The 23248-nt window shown below is 34.4% G+C and overlaps 3 protein-coding genes across 3 annotated transcripts; 2 read left to right on the forward strand and 1 right to left on the reverse strand.

The window, feature by feature from the left end:
• The first annotated feature begins 6340 nt into the window (after positions 1-6340).
• On the forward strand, positions 6341-6811 carry K441DRAFT_661731 (uncharacterized protein). Its single transcript, XM_067648919.1, has 2 exons — positions 6341-6421; positions 6472-6811. Exon 2 carries the CDS (start codon positions 6629-6631, stop codon positions 6791-6793), a length of 165 nt encoding a protein of 54 aa, XP_067502892.1. The 5' UTR covers positions 6341-6421; positions 6472-6628; the 3' UTR covers positions 6794-6811.
• A 26-nt stretch (positions 6812-6837) lies between these two features.
• On the forward strand, positions 6838-8085 carry K441DRAFT_144990 (uncharacterized protein). The gene is made up of 3 exons (XM_067640157.1): positions 6838-7409; positions 7462-7801; positions 7894-8085. The coding sequence occupies exons 1-2, from the start codon at positions 6984-6986 to the stop codon at positions 7672-7674; spliced, it is 639 nt and encodes a 212-aa protein (XP_067502893.1). The 5' UTR covers positions 6838-6983; the 3' UTR covers positions 7675-7801; positions 7894-8085.
• A 1445-nt stretch (positions 8086-9530) lies between these two features.
• On the reverse strand, positions 9531-11010 carry K441DRAFT_638442 (putative oxidoreductase CipA). Its single transcript, XM_067646540.1, has 2 exons — positions 10669-11010; positions 9531-10611 (listed from the first exon to the last, which is right to left on the reverse strand). Exons 1-2 carry the CDS (start codon positions 10738-10740, stop codon positions 9667-9669), a joined length of 1017 nt encoding a protein of 338 aa, XP_067502894.1. The 5' UTR covers positions 10741-11010; the 3' UTR covers positions 9531-9666.
• Between the last annotated feature and the right edge of the window lie 12238 nt (positions 11011-23248).

A 23248-nucleotide genomic window follows, 5' to 3' on the forward strand; every position in this document is an offset into this window, starting at 1 on the left:
TTAAAGGAATTTAAGAACAACACCTAAATTTACGAGTTAAATAGCAAGATTAACAGTTTAAGGTATTGATAGATAGTGGAGTAATAAGGAACTATATCTTGCTAATAGCAGTTAAAAGAATAGGATTACTATATAGGCAAAAGGAATATCCTTACCTATTAGTAACAATTTTAGGAGATCTAATAGCCTATAGAGGAGGTATTATTAATCTCAAAACAGGACCTATTTAGCTAACTATTAAAGGGAGATAGATTAAGATATCCTTTAATATATTACCATTAGGGAATAATAAGGCAGTATTAGAAATACCTTAATTATAGGAATATAATCTAAAGATTAATTAGGTTATAGGTTAGGTTAATATTAGAGATACTTAACGCTATAAGATGTGATAATAAGCTAAGTTAGTATAGTACTAAGTAGGAGCAACCTATAAAGAAACGGAAAAAGGGCTAAGCTATATACTAAAGAGATACCATAAGTATGGCAAGAAACTATAGTCACCTAAGAGTAAAAGACTATTAAAGTATGTAGTATAGGACTATGAAATAGAATTAGAACCAGGAATAAGTTTAAGGTTTTTTCCAATCTATAAGCTTACCGAAGAAGAAGGTAGAGCATTAAAAGAGTTTATCTAAGAAAACTTATGAAAGGGATATATTAGACCATCGCAGTTATTAGTAGGATATTTAGTACTATTCGTACTAAAAAAAAATAGTAAACTAAGACTATATATTAACTATAGACAGTTAAACAACATTACTAGAAAGGATAGGTATCCTTTACCCTTAATTAGCAAGATCTAAGATAGGATAGGCAATGCGCAAATCTTTATAAAGATAGATCTAAGATAGGCGTACTATTAGATTAGGATTAAGGAAGGTAATAAATAGAAGGCAGCCTTTAGGTCAAAGGAAGGACTATATAAACTATTAGTTATGCAATTTAGGCTTATAAACGCACTAGCAACATTCTAGAAGCGTATTAACAATATATTAGAAGAATATTTAAATGAATTTGTTATAGTATACCTTAACAATATTATTATCTACTTAATAAACGAGGAAGAGCATAAAGAATATATTAAATGGGTTTTAAAAAAACTACAGAAAGAACAAATGCTAGTAGCAATTAAGAAATGCGAGTTCTTTACCAGGAAAACCAATTTCGTTAGATTTATTATTAAACTAGGCCAACTTAGTATAGATCTAAAGAAGATTAAGGCTATAGTAAATTGGTAAGAACTAGAGAATATTATATAGTTAAGATTGTTTCTAGGGTTTTACAATTATTGTAGAAGGTTTATAGCATAGTAGTTAAAGGATATCAAACCACTTACGCGATTAATAAAGAAAGAAAAACCATAGGCATAGGGAGAGAAATAGTAGGGACTCTTTAAGAAAATTAAAGAGTTATTTACCTAGGAGCTAGTTCTTAAGATCTATTAACTAAGACTAGAGACGGTTGTAGAAATAGATGTATTAGACTTTATACTAGGAGCATATTTTATACAAAGGTATCTAGATAGATGGCATTTAGTGGCATATTATAGTCGGAAGATGACACCACCAGAGTTAAACTATAACATCTATAATAAGGAGTTATTAGGTATAGTTGCAGCATTAAAGGAATAGAGAGCATTTTTATAAGGTATAGAAAAACTATTTATAGTTAAAATGGATTATAAAAACCTAACAGGATTTCTAATAATAAAAAAACTTAACTAAAGACAGGTTAGATAGGCAGAGATGCTTACGGAATACTATTTTAAGATTTAGCACACCAAGGGTATAGATAACACGCGAGCCGATACGTTAAGTTAAAAAAACTAAACTATAGAATAATAATAAGCCATTAGGGGCTTTACTGCAAAAAGACACAGACGAACTAATTAGGTATAATTATCTAAAAATTACAGTAACTTAAGAGAATAAGTTAGAAAAGGTCTATAAGGCACTAAAAAGCCTTTAAGTATAAAGGATTCTAGAAGCATAACTAGAAAACCCATAGTTAGATATATACGAAAACTAAGAAGTAAAGTACATCCTAAGGAGTATAGCAGAGTAGTTCGTAGAGGACTTCTATAAGGGACTAACTTAAGGACACAATGGAGTAATAGGCTTAGTATTAAGACTTTAGGAGGAGTATATTATTAACGGAATCTAGAGGATAGCTAGAAAGGTTACTAAGGAGTGTTTAGATTACTAAAGGAATAAACTAATAAGGTATAAGCTATATAAAGGGCTACAACCTATTAAAATACTAGAAAAACCATGGGAGGTTATATTATAGGACTTTATTATTAAGTTACTAAAGTTAAGAGACCCTATTACCGGACAAAATTATAACGCGATCTTAGTAATAGTAGATAAGCTTATAAAGTGGGGATACTTTATAGCATATACAGAAGAAATCTTAGCGGAAGATGTCGCTAGAATCTATATTAAAGAAGTATTCGCAAGATATAGAGCACTAAGTAAAATTATATTAGATAGAGATTTAAGATTTATAGTAGCATTCTAGGAAGTATTCTTAGCGGAACAAGAAGTTTAAGCAGTAACTTCTATCACATATTATCCATAAACAGACGGCTAAACAAAAAGATTAAACTAGACACTAGAGTAGTATCTAAGGCATTATATCAATCACGCATAGAATAATTAGGTATCGCTATTACTAATTACACAATTTGCATACAATGCAATACCATAAGAAGAAATGGGTACGTTACCATTTAAGGCAAATTATAGATACAAGCTAAAAACATTATTATTGCCACAATAAGTAAAAAAAAACGAGTAGCAAAGCCAAGCAAAGGATAAAGACTTTGATAAATCTTTATACAAACCTTACGGAAACAGCTAAGACAGTACAGCAAAGAATAAAAAAGTACTATAATGCTAAGAGATCTAAGGGACTAGATCTTAAGGAGGGAGATAAAGTATAGCTACTATACAAAAATTTCAAAAGTTAACGACTAAGTAAGAAATTAGACCACGTCAGACTAGGACCTTTCAAAATTATATAGAGGATTTCACCGGTTACGTTTAAGTTAAACCTACTAGCCAAAATAAAGATCTACCCTGTATAACATATCGCGATGCTAAAGCCAGTATATAGAGATATTAAGTTACTAGTCTACAAAGCAGACACGTATAGAGGACAAGAAGAAGATAAATAGCAAGTTTTAAGAATTATTAGTTATAAGGACATTAACAATGAAATATAGTATAAGGTTAAGTAAATAGGCTATACTAAGACTACCTAGGAGCCACTAGAGAATTTAAAGAACGCTATAGAAAAGGTATAGGAGTATCAGAAGAGAAAAGGTTAGGTAATATTAATAAAGAAGAATCGCTAAAGAATAAGCCACCTAAGGGGGACCTAGGAAGAGCGACTGCCGAACTACTTAGAGTTATTTCCTTCTCTATTAGAAGAGAATCTATTCTTTTATTACTAAGTTCCTATAGACCTTATTCTATAAGTTTCCACTCCTTAAAACAAACCTTCTTACACACTTTCTTAAGACAAAGTAGATGGGCAGACGCTATAATATAAGCATCTAGGGCCTTCTGTTCCGTATCCTAAGAACGTTTAAGCTTAGTAAGGGCCTACGCCAGGTTACTATTAAGCTTTGTAGTAGTAGATTAAACACAAGACCCTATAATAAATTACTTAGGGAACTTAAAGATTATTAAGAGTTATAGGACGCGTATACTTAGCGTTAAAAGTAAAGCGAACATTATAAGACAATTAAACGTTTGCTTTAGTGCACTCTAAATATAAGAAGGGTTGCTAAGATAAAGGACTCGCTAGCGCGACATATACCAACCCCTTCTTTAAGCAACAAGAACACGGAGATAGTATTATTTTACTAAGCAACAATATTACAGTAATGGTGCGAGCACGACGTTGCGCGTATAAAGAAGAAGAAGCTTTAGGCATTATAAGTAACGATATTAACTAAGTTAATTAGACGGATATTATACCTCTAGTAAACGACCTAGAGATACTAGGTATCTTTAAGGACGAAGATAAAGAGGAGGGAGATAGTATTACAAACGCTTTAAGTATAATGTTACGACTACTTAGAGAGGAGTTAGAAGAAGCTAGTTGGTTAATATAAGCACGGTTTAGGATAGAACCCGTGGAACTATATAATAAGAAATGGTAGCTAAGGTTATATAAGGTGCTATGAGAGGAACGTAAGGAACAAAGGGAACTTATATAGCTTATGTATAAGACGTATATTACGTACAAGAAGGATTTTATAGGAGTACGGTTGTGTATTTAAGAACCCTTAATCCCTACCTAGATAGTTCCTTCCTTATAGTAATTCTTAGAATATAATTAGAGTTAATCTATTAGGCAACTACTCCACTAGTTATTATTACGTTGTTAATTTACTTGCAATACCTACATACCTAGCCCATTAATAAGTCTACCGTAGTTTCTACTACAAGGCTTCATTACAAGTTAGTTATTTTCTTAGCTAGCTTATCTAGCTCCTTTAGGTTAGTAGTATTTAGTAGGACGCTAGTAACCTTACTAAGCTCTTCTTAAGCCTAGGTATATAAGTTAAACTAGTCTTTAGCATTTGTAGATATCTAATTGTTTTAAGATTCTAAAGGTGGCTTAGATTCTACTAGTATACTTTTAGCGGTTTTGTCTATACTAAATCCTAAGGCGTTCTACGGTTGTATTGCTAGCGTATTACCGTTAGGTATAGGCGTTGGTTTTCTTTTTAGAGGTATTATAGAAAAATTAAACCGGCTATCCTCCTAAGGGGATTAGTAAGGATTTAAATATAAGGTAAAAATGTGGATAGGGAGTCTAATAACAGAATAATAGGGTATATTGTATATATAGAGACAAATCCTTAAGGGAAAAGGAGGAGTCTATATGCGAGGTAGGAAGGGTTTTCCTTAGGCACGTATAGCGCACATGCCTCACGGGCGAGTTACCCCTAAGTTGCCCCGGGGTCGCCCGTACCTTATAGCTATATAACTATCTACTTAGGTTTTACCTAATAGTATAATAGAAATTATAAATATTAAACTAATTCTTTTAAGATTTTAAAGTTAATTAAATAGATAATATAGTTTTAGATAGAACCTTAAGAAGAGGAGACTTAAGATTAGTCTCTAAAGCTATAGTTACTAGAAGAATCTAGTGTATAGTAGAGATTTTAAGTTAAAGTATGTGATTTAATATATATTACGTGTATTAAGCGAGAAAATCCTATATTTATTGTATCTATCGGATAAATCCGGTATCCAATAGAAGTCCGTGCCACCTCGTGCACAGTGCCACCTCTCGCACACCCTTTTCCCATACAAAATCGCAAATTTCTACCCATTATAAAATCGCAACCCCTAGGGCTATTATTATAAAATTTTAAATATAGTATATTTAAAGTCCTAGATATATATTTATATATTTATTTTATTATAATCTAATATTAATAAGTAGTTATATAGCTTTAAAAAATAAAGATTTTAAAAAAAGTTAATATTTCTTTTAAAATTTCTATAATAAAATTACTACTATAGCTATTACTATAAAAATTTAAATATAGTATATTTTATAAGTAAACCGTCTATTTAAGTAAACTATTTACTTTATTTTTATTAAAACTATAAAGTAATATCTTAATAACGGCTTAATAATAAACTTTAAATTTTTATAATTGGGTTTTCCTATACTATTATACTACTCTATAAAAATATAAGAGTAAAATATATAGTAGTTATTAAGATTAAGTAATTTAGCTTATATTTATAGGCTAAAATATAGTATCTTTAGAACTATAATATAGATTACTTTTAAATTTTTATAGGGTAATATAATAGTATATAAAAGCCCAATTATAAATTTTTAGAAATTATTATTAAGCCATTATTAAGATATTACTTTATAGTTTTAGTAAAATTAAAGTAAATAATTTACTTAAATAGATGGTTTTCTTATAAAATATACTATATAATTATAGCTTTATATTATACTTTATTACTTAAATATACTATATTTAAATTTTTATAGTAATAACTATAGTAGTTATTTTATTATATAAATTTTAAAAAAATATTAACTTTTTTAAAATCTTTATTTTTTAAAGCTATATAATTACTTATTAATATTAAATTATAATAAAATAAATATATAAATATATATTTAGGACTTTAAATATACTATATTTAAAATTTTATAATAATAGCCCTAGGGGTTGCTATTTTATAAAGGGTAGAAATTTGCGATTTTGTATGGGAAAAGGGTGGCACTGTGCACGAGGTGGCACGGACTTCTATCGATTTGTTTTAATTCGCTTATCGTAATTTTTGGCCATTCTGTTGCTATACTTGAACAAATCCCGATAGCTATTAATCGCTATAATAACGAAGTTAAGCGTATTCTCAGCGTCCTAGAGGGCTAGTTAGAAGGGGAGTAATAGTTTATAGGCAACAACTATACCTTCACTAACCTCGCATTTGCGACATCTCCCGTGCGGGGCAAGTTTAAGGGGTTTCCCAACGTTAAGCCTAGCATGAACGAATAACATCAAGGCCGTCTTGGGAAAAGGCCATGGAAACCAGGGCGAAGTTAATAGATGAGCAAGGCTTAACATGGAATGGTATGCCAAAGGGCATCAACAACATTGGCCGAGAATGAGGAGAAGATCAAACGAGATGAGAAGCATGAGCTCGAGAAGAGACAGCTCGAGCGTCGAAGAATTAGGATGCCGATCCTTAGCTCACGAAGCATTCTAGCAACTAGAATAAACGCTCATTTTTAAGAAATAAAGTGCTACGTTAATTGCACGCTCGTAAACTCTGTCCTGGGGCGCCCCTGTTTGGGTTTAGCGGGACTAGCCTATCCTAAGCGAAAAGTGCCAAGGCCCGTGATAACCTCTCGTTCTTGCTCCCACCAGCACCTTCCCACTGCTTACTTCTTCCCCTTTTGCTATTGTTATTCAGCAAACAAACATGTCTTCCTTTATGTCTTCCTTTCTCCGGCCTTGGGCTTTCTACTTCTCTCAACCTCGACCACTCAAGGACGATCCCACTGGCAGCCCTTCACACACTGATTCAGATCACAACCACTTCCTTTCTCTTGCTGACCAGGGCCCTATTGACGTCGCTCCCACCGATATGCCTAACCTCTACGACATACTGTTGTCCGATATTGATGAGAAGGCCCTGCATAATGAGATCTCAACCGCACTCGGGTCGGCCTACCTGTCGGAAACGCCATGCCTGACAAGCCCTCTCACCACTGTGGACGGTATTGTGTTTGGCGGACATAACCGTGTGCTTTTCCCGCTGGTCGTCAGGTTCCCCCGCAAGTCACACTCATATGTTATGCATTTCTTGTATAACAGTGGAAGTCCCCACACGTTCCTCTCACGAGAAGTATGTGGAGTCCCTAAGCACTTCACTTGTAACCACTAATAACGCTTTCTAGGCATGCGATAAGCTATTTGGAACCAACCCGGTTCCAACCAATTTTCTTATTCAGATCAATGGTGGGGACAAAATCATAGTAAACCCGCCGAACGCCAACTCGCATTTTGAGCATGTGAATCTGCTAGGCACTGATTTTTGTACCTTATCCGAATCAATCGTCACCGTCAATTACAAGGAAAAAATTGCCACCATGCACTTTCCTTCCGATTAATGGGAGTGATATTCTCCCCTCTTTAATTTCCAATAAATTGCTAGCATCGATATCCCCAACGTCTTCGAGACAAGCATTAGGTTCTTGCATTCAGCCAGGGGATATGCTCTACATAGCCTTCGACACACCCAACCGATCACTGAACACTAGTTACGCGATAGTATTGGTAACAGTATGTCTACTCACCTTTGTAATTGAACTATTGTTAATACAGCCTAGCTCTGCATACATCTGGGGGTCCTTTCTTGTCTGAGGCCTGGTATATAAAATATGGCGTGGATATCCTTGGCCTCCTAGTTAATAACATTAAACTGTAGGATCCGACGCAGAATGAAGAAGCGTCTAGGTAGCGTGGTCTAGAATTAGTAACTGTCATAACCCAAAGCAATAAAAATTATCTTATTCGGAATATATCCCATGCTTCACGTGTGATAAATTGTCACATTGTCGTTCATTCCCGTACCATTCCCCAGCTCGTACCGTTCTCCAGTTCGTACCATTCTACAGCTTGTACCATTCACTAGCTTGTCTCCCCGTACCATTCCCCAGCTCGTAACATTCCGCCGCTCGTACTATTCCGCACCTTATACCGTTCCAAGGCTCAAAGCTAGGGAACGGTATACTTTCCCCCTTTGCTATTGTTATTTAGTAACCGCGGCTGTGGCTAACGAACATATTTCCCTCTCTCCGGCCTTGGGCTTTCCACTTCTTTTAACCTCTACCACTCAAGGACGATCCCACTTGTGACCCTTCACGCACTATTTATCCTTTACACACTGGTTCAGACCACCACCACTACCTTTCCCGTCCGGACTCATACCAGGGCCCCATTGACGTCGCTCCCGCTAATATACCGGACCTCTTCGACATACTGTTGTCCGATATTTGATAAGAAGATCCTACAAAACGAAATCTCGACCGCACTCGGGTCGGCCTACCTATCGGAAAAGCCACACCTAACAAGGCCTCACACCACCGTGGACGGTATTATGTTTGGCATCCATAATCGTATAATTTTTCCGTTAGTTACTAACATCCACAAGTCGCGCTTATATGTAATATATTTCTTGTATAACAGCGGAAGTCCGTTTATATTACTCTCACAAGAAGTATATGGAGTCCCTAAGTACTTTACTTGTAACCACTAATAACGCTTTTTAGGCATGCGATAAGCTGTTTAGAAGCAACCCGGTTCCAACTCACTTTATAGCTTAGATTAATGGCGTGCTTATTAATATAAAACTACCAAATGCCGGCTTATATTTTGAGCACGTAAATCTGCTAGGCGCCAATTCTTGCAACTTACTCCGAACAACGGCTAACATTAACTACCTAGAAAAAACTGCTACGATGTACTTTCTCCCTAGTTAAAACGAGTAATTTCTTCCCCTCTTTCTAATAAAATGCTAGCATTGATATCCTCAACGTCTCTAAGACAAGTATTAGGTTCTTGCATTTAGCTAGGGGATATGCTCTATATAGCCTTTAATACACCTAACCGATAATTAAATACTAGTTACGCGATAGTATTGGCGACAGTATGTCTGCTTACCTTTATAATTAAACTATTGCTAATATGGCCTAGCTCTGCATACCAAAATGCCTAAGAGGCAACTAGATATCCTCTACCTCTCGTCTAAGACCTTGTACATAAAATATAGCATGGATATCCTTGGCCTCCTAGTTAATAATATTAAACTATAAGATCTAACGCAGAATGAAAACGCGTCTAGGCGGTGCGGTCTGGAATTAGTAACTATATTATAGCCCAAAGCAAAAAAATTGTCTTGTTCGGAATATATCCCATGCTTTATGTGTGATAAATTGTGACATTGTCGTTCTCAGAATCCCTAGGTGCAATTGCCGCCTTTTTTGGCGGCAAAACCCTCCAAAAACGGCGGCAAAGGTCCCAGGACATAGAGTTACTCCGGTAATATCTGCCTGAGTGGGCGGTATATAATTACTAGCTTCATCAACTTTCAAACGCGCCAATTAATACAAGTTATTGAAATATCCGCTGTCATGTAGATAAACCCCAACCTTCGTGAATTCATCCAAATCTTCCTTGGGCAGGCCCAACTTATCATTATCTAACCCTTTTAAGGCCCCATAATTACCCGCCTCATCCGGGAAGAACATCCTAGAATACATCAGCTTCGCAAATCCCGTGCGATCTCCACTCTTCATCTGCTCAACTCCCTCCTGGTAGTACTGTTTCACAGGAACATTCGTCGTCTTCCAGTCACTGGCGCTCGTGCCAGTCACGCGCAGCACCGACTCAAACATCTCCTTCTGATTAATCGTGAAAGATGAGACGTAAGCAAACTTATTCCGGAACTGGCTCAAACACGGGCCGTTATCGTTTTCATTTTCAGGAAGCACTTTAAGCGCCAGCATATTGGATACTGAGCGGCCTGTCTGCGGCCACGTGCTGGTATTGATGCGCATGGTGCCATCGTCAAAGAAAGTCACAGTTCGATTCTTGAAATCGAAGCCGTAGCGGGCGGGCCCACCACCGAGGCTGAACTCATACCAGAACCCGCAGGCAATGCCGATCCAGGAGCTCTTTCCTAGTCTCTCGATATGGTCGCGAACGGCCTTTTTCGCTGGGCCGAACATGGTGTCGCGCCCAACTTCTTCGTTTATACCGTCGCCACCGAATTCGTTGGGGATGACCCATGATACACCAGCTGCAGCTGCGGCTTCCACGAGTTTACTCTGCGTGTCCGGTGGTGCGGTAACCCCCATAGTAATCACGAGGGCATCTTGGCCTTTAAGGCTTTCGGCTAGGGAGGATGGGGAGTCGTAGTCGACCTTCTTCACAGTCACTCCATCGGGGATTTTGTTCGTGCTACCTTCACGTGTGATGGCTGTGATCTTGTGTTTGCCGGCTTTGAGCAATGCTTCAACTATGAATTTGCCAGATTGGCCGCCGGCCTGTCATGGATTAGTGGGAAGTATAATCAACGCATGAAATATCATATGTAAACTTACACCAACGATGGCAACATTCTCGATATGGTTCTTGAAGCCCTGTGACTGCTTGCTGGCGTATTCTTGCGCCATACTTAACACACAGGGACTACAGATATGAGATGCAAAGGTCTAGCCAATTGAATTCTATGAGTATTGAAATCTGACTAAATCGTATGCCTTGTGTTTTGAAGTTTTCATATGCGCCTGCGTAGAACTTATATATCACGCACAGCTAAGTGGACCCTTATGCTAACACACCATCTCTTCATTGTCACGGACTTAAAAGCTAAAGGCCGCTGCCTTGGAGGGAATTAGTAAGTTGAGGGCTTAAATCCTACGGACCAAAAAATAAAACGAGCGGATTTAAATGGAGTTTTGCTCATGTTCGGAGGATCGAATGGCGATCTTTGTAAGCTATCAAGATTTTAGGTAAGCCTGCTCTAGCTCGGTCCTAGGTAGAGACCGACACGCCGACACGCCGACACGCTTATTTACAGCACCCCGTTCCCGTGGTTAGCGTGTTTTGTCAACTTTCCCCTAAACAGCAAAAATACCAAAATTTCCCCTACAAAAAGGCCGTGCAGGAGTGGCTGCGCTAACCACCGGAATTGAAGAGATGCTGTAGAGTGAATTGAGTTCCTCGGATTTCATCCCACATAGACCACCACTCCATATTGCTTGCGAAAGGGTCTTGAATGGCTTATAAGGACAAAACAACCCGGAACAAGTCCACGACACCTTACTTACCTCAGAAGCTCAGACCAAGAAATCGATTGTGCGGATATAGGAATATCCGCACCGTCCGCTAAGCTGATTTAGGACGGCAATCGTTTTCTTGGTCTAAGGGACTTTAGCAAGATTTGTAGAAAACCTAAACACAGTTTATATGAGAAGACCTTATTAACTTTAACGAAATTAATCTACCCTCCTACAATACCTATCAACATAAAAATTATACCAAATTATAGAGAAAAGCCTACTTTATAAGTTATAAGATCCTTAACTCCTTATACCCACGCGACGTTAAGAGGAAGTTGCTGCGGCAGAGGCTATAATTCCACCTCTATACTACCGAGCCGCGTAGTAACCACTAACGCTAAACACCTACGCCTACGCCCGCCCTCTCTATAGCTAGCGGATATTTTATCTGCAGATATTCCATCTACGGATATTCTATCTATAAATATTCCGTTTGCGGATATTCTATCTACTAGTTAGACAAAAACGTTAAAGAAAGAGAAGGTTAATATTGTTAAGGACCTTCTATAAAAATAGGGTTAGCCTTTTTATAGACTAGTTTCTAAGTATTTAGAAAGCGAGAATAGGTATAGAGGTAATAAAAAGAAGAAAAAAGCAAGGGACCTACTTATTACTTTACTAAAGGATAAGAAAATATAAGAAGAACTTATTAATACGCCTAATACTTATATAACGCTAGTAACCTATACTATCCATTATATCCGGAAAAAGCTCTGCCAACTATAGTTATAACGCGGCCCCTTTAACATATAGACTCCAGATATAGAGTTTAATGATATTAACCTTAAGAATGCAGCTAAATTTATTTAGCAGCACGGTCCGCTACTATTTTAGCTTATTAATAGGATATCCGCACTAAATAGAGAGAAATATAGTTAGGATCCGCACGGCAGACGTATAGTTATAGTTGCCTCTATATTTCTACTAGGGTTTACTTAAAACTCCGTAAACGGTTTCGCCTATCTACTTAGTTTATATTTTTAGGCACTTAGTATAAAGCGCCGTATGCTATTTTTCCTATATAGTCTTAGTCTAATTAATAATTATAAAACTCTTAATGCTAGAAAGCTTGGGCTAGCTAAACGTTCTAAAAAAGGTCTTATTAATTCTACTAGGCCTTCTAGCGCTAATAACCCTTAAGAAACTAATTAAGTCTCTATCTATTTATAATAATATCTATATTATTTATAATAACTTTAACTATTGCTAAAAGACTTAATATTAGGTTATTAGCGAGATTAGTAAGTTTAATTTGCATACTACGGGAAAGATTTTACGCAGAGTATATATGCCTAAAGGGGGCCTTAAGCAGTCAATGTTAAATAATACCCGTTAACTTAAGCTAAATAAGGTTATTAATATAGCTAAAAATAGGTTTAATAACCTCTAAAAGTAAATATCTATAAGTTTTATTGCGGACGCTATCTAATACGCGTATCCTACTACGGTTAATGGTATATTTAACTCTAACATGGATATTAAATATCCGCGTATATTAGCAGTTAATATTCTCCCTTATAGAAGGACAAAGCATATAACTTTAGGACCTATTCTAGATAGCGAGGCTTTTATTAACGGCAACTATTATATAATAGAGAATATCTTCCTAGAATAACTACAGTATAATTATAAAACCGCTTTTAATAACTAGCTTTTTTTAGTATACGGAGATTAGAAGACTGTAAAGCTTATCTAATTATATAAAAAGGTGTGGGTTAAGGCGGAAGGTACGTATAATAGCTATAAGTAGGTATTGCCTATTCCGGGGCTATAGCATATGCAATTAAACTTCCTATATATAGTTATGCGTACATTCTATAGGGGTAAGAAAGTAGCGTAGCAGTTTTTAGCGCTCTATACCTATATAAACTACCTAAGACGGCGTAATATTCCTAAAGAAAAGGCCTTATTCTATTATATGGAAGAGCTAATCCTCCATAGCTTTAACGCTTATATTATTACGTTATTCCTACTCTATATCTATAATAAGTATAACATTAAAGCAGATGACGAGGCTAAGCAGTATATATAAAACCTATCTCCGCAGCAATTTCTGGAATATATTAAGGATATCTATATAGCGGCTTTTTTAAGAGATATATGCCGCAATGCAAATTAGCGCACGTTAGATTATTTAGAGCTACCTACTAACGGACATTAGCTAGTAGCGATATTATCCTTTATAGATATATTAAGTTCCACTACTAATAACTAAGTTCCTTAGAGTAATAATACGGAGTTCTTTAATTATATTTAGTTTTTATAGGTTATTAATACTTACAAGCTTCTAAAATATGCTATTAAGCATATGGATATCAGACTACTAAAGCGTATAATACTCCGCCTTTACTTATACTTTGCTAGAAGCTTATTAAAGAACTATATATATAATATACTACTTCTATAGTAACTAATTGGAATAAGCGCTTATAATCTAATACTTTAACGGGCTATCCTTGCTAATAGTTTAGTCAACCTCTAAGGGCGGCTAAATAGCTTCTTTAAGACGGATCGCCTTAATAAGCTGCTAAATCTTTAACTTAAGGAGTTGCTCTAGGCGCGTGGGAATTTAATATTTAGCATAGATAAGCTGTTTAAGTAGAGTATTCTTATAATAAGTTATACTAGTACGCTCCGCGATATTTTTAAGCGTATATTTAGCGAGCGTATAAATAGCAAATATACAACTAAGTCTCTAGCGCTAGATATTTACTATCTTATAGATTAGATTAGGAAGGATTTAATTATATAATATAGGCGGCGCTTAGCGGATTTTAAGGCTCCTTTGCTCCTACAGCGCGGATATAAGAAACTCACGAAGGACGGCATAAATACATTTAACGCCTTCCTATTAACTGCGGCCGGTTTACTATTTAATCCCCTTATATATAGCTTTAGTAATGCTAACAAAAATATAAAGGTACTAGGAGAAGCTACTAAATATATTTATATGGTTTATTGTCCTAATATTACACCTATACCTCTACTAATATATATAATAGTCGGTGTATAAGTTGCTTAATAAATGCTAAAAGTAACAGTAATATATTATTTTAATTGCGGATATACTTCTAATATAAGCGGAGTATCTATAGATATTCTAATTTTATATAACAGCTCTATACGGATATTATAAGAATTAAAAATAGTATTATAATATATAATCTTCTAAATAAAAATATAGCAAAACTAATACCTTATACTCTAGAAACTTAACCTTTAGAATAAACTCTCTATTTAAATATCTTTATCTTAGCTTATACTGATATCTTTATATTAACTTATATAGATATTATTATCTTAGCTTATACGGATATTATAATATTAATTAAGTATATCTATTAAATATAAGGCAGAGACTTAATTCCTACGTATATAGTAGTAAAAAGGTAAGAGTTACTATTTTATTATTATAAACTAGCAATAATAGTTAACCCGTAGCAATAGCTAACTTATATTTACTTATATTTAATATCCGGTAGCCTAGTATTACGTATAAGTATAATAACACTACGCCTTAGAAACGTAAGCTTATCCTTTATCTTACTAAGAGAATCTTTAAACTTATTAAACTGGCGATCTATACCCTAAACATCTTTCGCTATATTAATTACCTATTTACGAACTATATTAATATACGTAGAAATAGCAATTACTAAATACACCCTAATAGACCCAGTGCTAGCGAAAGCGGTAGTAGCAACAGTAGCACCTAGCGTGTTAGTAATTGGCGAAAGAGTTAAAGGAGTAGCGGTAGAGCGGGTGCCTCTATAGCTGTGCATACTGCTATAAGTAGGAGTCTTAATAGTGGGGGAGGTCTTAGTAGGGGGAGGTATAGTAGTATAGGCGGGGATAGTGCGAGAATAAAGCTATGCGGATATTAGTAATATCTGTATTATTAATACACGGATATTATACCTTCTTAATAGGCGTTTTAGCTGGACTATTAGCAGAAGCTAACTTCGTACGTTTTTTGCCCTAAGGTATAACTGGCTCTAGATTTAATAAACTTTCCTATACGCGTGTTAGCTAACAGAATAATAGTATACTATTAGCATGTACCTTTCCGTATAACCTACTACCTACATAATATCTTAAGCACGTATCCCTAAAATAAGGCCTAAAGTCCTTCTTGTAACGCAATATTTATAGCTATACTTCTTGCATAAAGTATATAGCGGATTACGCAGCTTACTAAAGCTACCCTTAATATTCTAAACGTGTGTTAATATCCACTAGCGACTTTCCTTTATATTATCCTAAATACTAGCTTTTAGAGTGTACTATTTATTCGCTAACGGTACTTAGATAGGAAGGCGCTTATTTATATTAGGAGTACTATAGAGATTATAAGGGCTGCTAAGATTTCGAGGGCTGTGGAGATTATAAGGGCTGCGGAGATTGTAAAAGTCAGCGTTATTAAGGTCTTTATCTTTATCGCTGTCTAAAGATTCGCTATCCGAAGAAACCTTATATATAGTATTTAGGTCACTATAAGAGGTAAATTAGTAGATAAGATACTAAAATAGTATAACTAATATATACGATTTAATAGCTATCTTAAGCTTTATATTTATATTAGCAGCCTTTTTAGCCCGCTTTTTAAGAAAAGAAGATAAACGAGCCTTGTTAAGCCTCTTTTTAAAAGCATTAGGCGGCGGCAGTAGAAAGGCGGATAGTAAAGTAGTAGATAGCAAAGTAGCCTATAGCAAAGATATAGGTAGCAGAAAGGTATCCAGTAAAAAGGTAAGCGGGTTTTTAGCGAATTTTACTCTATCTTTATTATTGTTATCTACTAAATCCTATAAAGAGCGCCTCGGTATATATTTCCTAAATTATATTAGCTATAGGCATAATTTAATATTAAAAAGCTTACTCTTTAGAAATAAAGCCTAAAGGCTTAATAAGAGCAGCTATAGCGTGCTTAACAGCATTAAACTCCTTATTATTAACGTCGCATATATTAAGTTCCTTAACTGCCTAATTGCTATTAATTACATTAATATTATTTAGAGGTATAAATAAAGGCATTATAGATCGTAGTATTCTAAGGGATAGTATATAAAACAACAATAATAAAGTTTGTGGTGCGGTGCTGTAAGGTAAAAGGTTAGTAAAGGAAGAAGAGGTATGGAGGTTAATTAAGGTAAATATCCATACTGCCGATTTTATTAAATTAGCTTACTAACAAATGATCGCTGCTATAGTAACTTACCTTAGTAAATATTAACGGTGCGGATATATAAATATCTCTATTTTAGCTTATGCGGATATTCTTATCCTAGCCTATACGGATATCCTTATCCTAGCCTATACGGATATTATAATATTAATTAAGTATATCTATTAAATATAAGGTAGAGACTTAATTCCTATATATATAATAGCAAAGAGATAAGAGCTACTATTTTATTACTCTAAACCCGTAATAATAGCTAACCTATATTTACTTAAATTCTATATCCGGCAACCCAGCGTTATATATAAGTGTAGTAATACTACGCCTTATAAACGCAAGTTTATCCTTTATCTTATTTAGAGAATCTTTAAGCTTACTTAACCAGCAATCTATAGCCCGAGTATCTTTCGCTATCTTAGTTACCCGTTTATAAACTATATTAACGCGCGCGGAAATAATAATTACTAAATACGCCCTAATATTTTCTGTGCTAGCAGGAGCGGCAGCAGTACTAAAAGCAGCACTACGCGTACTAGGAATTAGTAAAAGAGTAGGAGGAGTAGCGGTAGAACGGGTGCCTCTACGGCTATGCATATCACTACAAGTAGGAGTCTTAGGGGGAGGGGAGGTCTTTAGAGGGGGGATAGTGCGGGTATAAAGCTATACGGATATTATACCTTTTTAGTAGGTGTTCCAGTTGGATTACTAGCAAAAGCTAATTGCGCACGTTTTTTGCGCTAAGGTATAACCAGCTCTAGTCTTAGCAAACTATCCTATATACGTGTTAGCTGATGGAATAGTGGTATACTATTAGCATATACCTTTTTATATAACCTACTACTTAAGTAACATCTTAAGTATATACCTCTAAAATATGGCCTAGCGTTCTGCTTATAAACGCGGCATTTATAGTCTTGCTTAACATATAGAGCGTATAGCGGATTACGTAGTATACTAGAGCTACCCTTAATATTCTAGATATGGGTATATATCCACTAGCTTTTAGGGTATACTATTTATTTACTAACGGCACTTAAATAGAAAGGCGCTCTTTTGTATTAATATCTAACGTTATAGCTTAGGCCGTCTACGTACTATAGAGCTTATAAGGGCTGCGGAGATTATAAGAGGATAAAGAAGTGCTTTCGGGAAAGTTGGCGTTATTAAGATTACTCTCTTTATTATTGTTTAAAATCTCTAACATTTCTATTAGGTTACTATAAGAGGTAAATTAGTAGATAAAACACTAAAAGAGTATAGCTAATATATATAATTTAAAGGCTATCTTATACTAAATATTTTGCATAGTAATTCTATTAGCCTGCCTTTTAAGAGAAGTAGAAGCATAACGAGGATTAAACTTTTTAGAAGTAATAGGTAATAAAGAAATAGGCGGCTTAAAGGTAGGCGGTAAAGAGGTAAGTAATAAAGAAGTAGGCGGCAAAGAGGCTAGCAGTAAAAAGGTAAGCGGATTTCTAGCAGATTTTACAATAGCATTATTATGGTGCTCTGCTATATCTAATAAAGAGTGCTTTAGTATATATTTCCTAAAATTATATTAGCTATAGGCATAATTTAGTATTAGAAAGCTTACTCTCTAAGTAGAAATTCTAAAAAATTAGTAAAAGAAAGAGCGTCCTTAAAAGCGTCCTTAATTATTTTATCGTTAACGTTACGTATATTAAGTTTCTTAACTAAATAGCTATTAGACGTATTTAGAGATGCAAATAAAGGCATTATAAATAGTGGTATACTAATGGACAGTAGATAAAATAATAATGGCAAAGTTTATAATACGGTGCTATAAGGTAGAAGGTTAGTAGAAAAAAAGGTACGGAGGTTAATTAAAGGTAAATATCCGCGCTGCCGATTTTATTAAATTAGCTCGCTAATAAATAATCGCCGCTATAACTTACCTTAGTAAAAATTAACCACCTTATATACGCTTATTTGTAATACGCAAATCCTTTATAGTTAAGTTACTACTAATTAAAGTAAGTGGGCGCCGTCTAGTTAACTTACGAAGTAATATTAATATAGAATCACTGCTTAGCTAAGGTATTAGAGAAGGGTTATAAGCGGATATTAAGCTTACTTAGTAAGCAGATTTCTTACTTTTAAAGTGCGTAGATACATTCTTTTATTTTCTCTTACTGCGGGGCAGAACTAATATTAGCTAAAAGGCTTAAGGTATAGTAGCCTAAGGAGAACAAATAATATCTAGTTAAGAGGATTATAAGACACTTAAATTAAATGGCTAATATAATATAGGTTCTACGGGTTATAGAAGCTTTAGATATAAACCTTAGTATTCCCTTAAATAAGAATCTAATAGACTATTTAAATACGTATATAGAGATTAACACTTAATACCTAGATATTAATTAGAGCTCTGCCCTAGTCTTAGTTAAGTTAATAAATAAGTAAAACGCTAAGGAATATTAAATATTAACCTTCTAAAGCTGCGTTATATCTAAAACCGAGGGCGGAGATTAGGCACTAGGCTATAGGTTCTAAGCTATACTTAGTTTAAAGAGCGGAGATTAAATATTAGACTATAAATTCTAAGCTACACCTAATTTAGAAGGCGGGGATTAAATATTAGCACGTAAATTCTAAACTGCGCCTAGTTTAGAGGGTGGAGATTAAGTATTAGCCTATAAACCCTAAGCCTTAAAGTTTCCTAGGAGCGGAGATCTAGTATTATAACTTAAATCTTAAGCCCTAGGATTTAAGAGGAGCGGAGATCTAATATTATATTATAAATTTTAAATTTCTAGATTTCCTACTACCTAGGAACTAGTACTACACTATAAATCTTAAACTTTAGAATTTTTTGTAATTAGAGATTTAGTATTACGTTGCGAATATTAAACCTTAGGCTTATCTAAAAGTTAAGACTTAGTGTTATACTGTAAGCTTTAATACTTAAACTACCCTAAGGATTTAGATTTAATGCTGCGCTATAGGCTTTAATATCTGGATTGCTCTAAGGGCTAAATATCTAGCTATTAAGATAACTGCGATAGAGTAGTATATATAGTTTAGGACCAGTTCGCTTATAAGTTTTAGGTTAATATAAGCTAAAATATTTAAGATTTAGTTATATCCATTTATAAGCTAAATACTAATAATAGCTATAAGGGCGGTAATACTTTGGTTTACAGCGGTTAATTAAAACTAGCACTCTTTATAGTTAATATATTAACGGGTCCCCTTTAACCTACTAATGGCAGAGGCGTCTATAATGAGCTTCTAGATATAGTAATATATTTACTAGATTGCGACGCAGCTTATAAAACACTAGTACTAAAGTATTGTGTTTCTTCCTTATAAATAAAGCGGATAAGCGCGTCTACTTTATCTCCTAGGAAGCTATAATCCTATTTAGGCAATATCCGCTTAAGGCCCTTATAAGTTAGTAGAGATTAAATATAGAGTATATGGATTTAATTGTTGGATATAATATAACTAGAAATTAGACTCTAAACTGCATCCTGGTATATTATATTAAGCTATCCTTTAATTTACTTCTTAACACTTATAAATAGATCCTTTAAGTACTTACTCTTTGCAATATTCCTAGTATATAGTGTGATAATATTATACTCCTTATAAGCCTATAATAAATTGTTACAATTAAAGTAATAGTATAAACCTTTAGATAACGGACTCGTCTCCTTATATAGCTTAAGTAGAATATTATATAAACATCTAGTAGCTTTATTCGCGAGCTTATATAATATATCTAAAAGTACTACCCGTTTCTCTATATTAGTCTTTACCCTCTTTTATTTTTCTATATACTTAATCGGTAGGGCTAATAATATTATATTCTTATTAAGTATTTAATCCTTCTCCTCCTAAGCAGATACCTGCAAGATAATATTACTATTAATTATAACGAATAAAGCTAGATTGCTAGCGAAATCCGCTACCCTATCCTCCAGTATTGCTATCCTAGCAGTAATAAAGTTACGGCCGAGTTAGGTAGATAGAGGGGCTGTAGGTTTTTAAGACTTTTACTTTAGTGGTATAATATCCGTAAGAGCGCCCTTATACTAGTCTTTAATAAGAATAATTATATATCCGGTAATACTGTTATGTCTAGCGGCCTGTCTAAATCGCTATAATATTATATTTAGGCTTTTATTAGGATAATAACCGTATATAATAAAACGGATAATATTTGGAATATCCGTACTATAGGCTAGGGCGTTTAACGTAATAAGAATACGGGTAGGTAAGTCTTCTATATAGAAATTTTAATACTCCCTGCTCTTATTATATTCTAATAATGTTATATAATAACTTCGCACTATTATTTTAGCCTGCTTAATAGTATAGCCCTTAGTTATAAGCTATGAACGGATAGTATTTATACACCTATAGATATAGTTTTTAGTATAAAGAAAGATTATTGTTTTAGGAATTAATTTAGAACTTAAAACCTTTCGCCTCTTTAGCTATATAATACCTTTTACTAGATATTAGATCCGCCCGACTAATTAATAAATAGAGGTAGCGGATATTTAACTAGGAGATGCGGATATCCTACTAGGCGCTATAGGTGTTTAGCTAGATAATGCGGATATCTAGCTAAGGGTCGCGGATGTATAATCCTCCTCTACTACTACCTCCTTAAATGCCTCTTTAATAACAAAGAATAGTGCCTTATAATTATTCTTATCCCTCCTCTTAATATAGCCCCTAATAATAGATAGGTCAGGCTAATTAATATCTATTTATTTAAGATCCGTTATACTCTAATAAAACCCTACTAGCTTTATTACCTTTATATACGTCTCCTTATTAAGTATTATAGTATATATAAACCACGGCACTATTAGACCAAGTAGTAATTACACCTTAAAGAGCTGTACGTAATGGGGCCGGAAGCTCTTGCCCTAGTTAGCAACTAAATAACACTTATTAATTATAATTAAGGAAATATATAAGCGAAAAGCAGGCTAAGTAAGGATATAGTAGAACCGTTTACTTAATAGCAACTCTGACGATACTAGAATATACGTAAACTAACCTACCTTAATATGTTTTAGGATATCCGTATACGCTTTTATTACCTCTATATATATAAATACGGGATTTACTCCTAGAATAGCCTATATTTTTAATAGCTGCTCCTTTCTAATTGCGTTTAAAGGTAATATAATAATAGCAATAGAAGCTTAAATTAGTAATAGAATCGCCTATATTATTATACTCTTACCCTATAATATCTTCGCCGCTAGGAATAAGTCCCTCCGCCTATATATTACCCATTTTAATACCTTAATTTAACTAGGTTGTCCGCTATACGGATATAGAAGCTTAATAGCTCTATCTATTACGCTTAACTATTTGTCTTTACTTACCTCCTATAAGGCTAGAAGCTCGTCTTATACGTCCTATAACCGCCTCTCTACTAGGGACGTAAGGTCCTTCTATATATAATTATCTAGCTCCTATAAGCTCTGCGAGACCTACTAGCGTTCCCATTTAACTATAGGCTTCTAACCCTAATGTCTAGTGGGTTTCTTCGGAGCTATAGTAGGTTTTTTATACGGATATAATACCTAGTAGTAGTAGAGGCACTCTAGGCTAAGGGAGGATATTTTTAAGGAAGGACCTAACTATAGCACCTACTAGGTATTGCAATGGCTTTAAGTAGTAGATATCTACATATCTATATAGTTTTATTAATATTAGCAGACTATTTAATAAGATAAATACATTCTTAGGTTTTTAATAACGCGTTTTTTTAACTTTAACGAAATTAATATTAGGATTGAGCAATAGTTATATTATAAAATTTATACCATTTAGAAGCCCTAAGTCTTAAAAATAATGTATAAACTTTTAGTAATAATAACGCGTTATATAAATAAATAAATTAGATATCTGCAATCTCCGTTTTACGGATTTTATTTAGGGTTTTAATAAAACTCGCCAAACGCCCTTAGACGTGATTTTGCAATTTGGGAGACGGCGTAGGTTATTCCGACGCTAGCTAAAAAATCACGTCTAAGCTCGCTGAGGTAAGACACCTTACTAAAGAAGACTTATCTTAGTAAGCGACTTAGATGGCAAACAAGATAAATCTCGCTAGTACTTAACTAGTATAGCTTTATATGAAACCCCTACTAGCTTTATTAAACCCCTGCTAGCGTTATATAACCCCTGTACTTATAAGCGCTATCTTGTTTGCTGTTTAAGGGCCTTTAGTGCGAAAATATAGGAGGGTCGACTTGTTAATAGAACGCGACACTACTAAAGAGTAATATATCTCTACCAGTTAACTAGTTAACCACTATAAAAGGTAATTAATTATATTTTAAAGACCGCTTTATTTATCTATATACTTATTTATGTACTTTAGCTAATATAAAGTTCTAAAATTATAGGTTGAAATTTCTTAACGCGTTTTTTTAGGTTAACTCGCGAATACTTTCTTAATGCCTTAAAGTAAGCAGTATTACCAACGGCAACGCGGCGACTTGCGCTATAACCCCTTAACTTCTTTAGCCTCTTTAACTCCTCCCAAGGCCCAGTTATATACTGCCTAAATAAAATATATACTAACCTTAACTATCCTACAGCTCTAGAGGCTTGTGTTGGATGGTTTCGAACCTTAGAATATTAAGCATTAGACGGAAATAC

This window comes from Cenococcum geophilum, assembly GCF_001692895.1.
Source record: "Cenococcum geophilum 1.58 unplaced genomic scaffold K441scaffold_27, whole genome shotgun sequence".
NCBI lineage: Eukaryota > Fungi > Ascomycota > Dothideomycetes > Gloniales > Gloniaceae > Cenococcum > Cenococcum geophilum.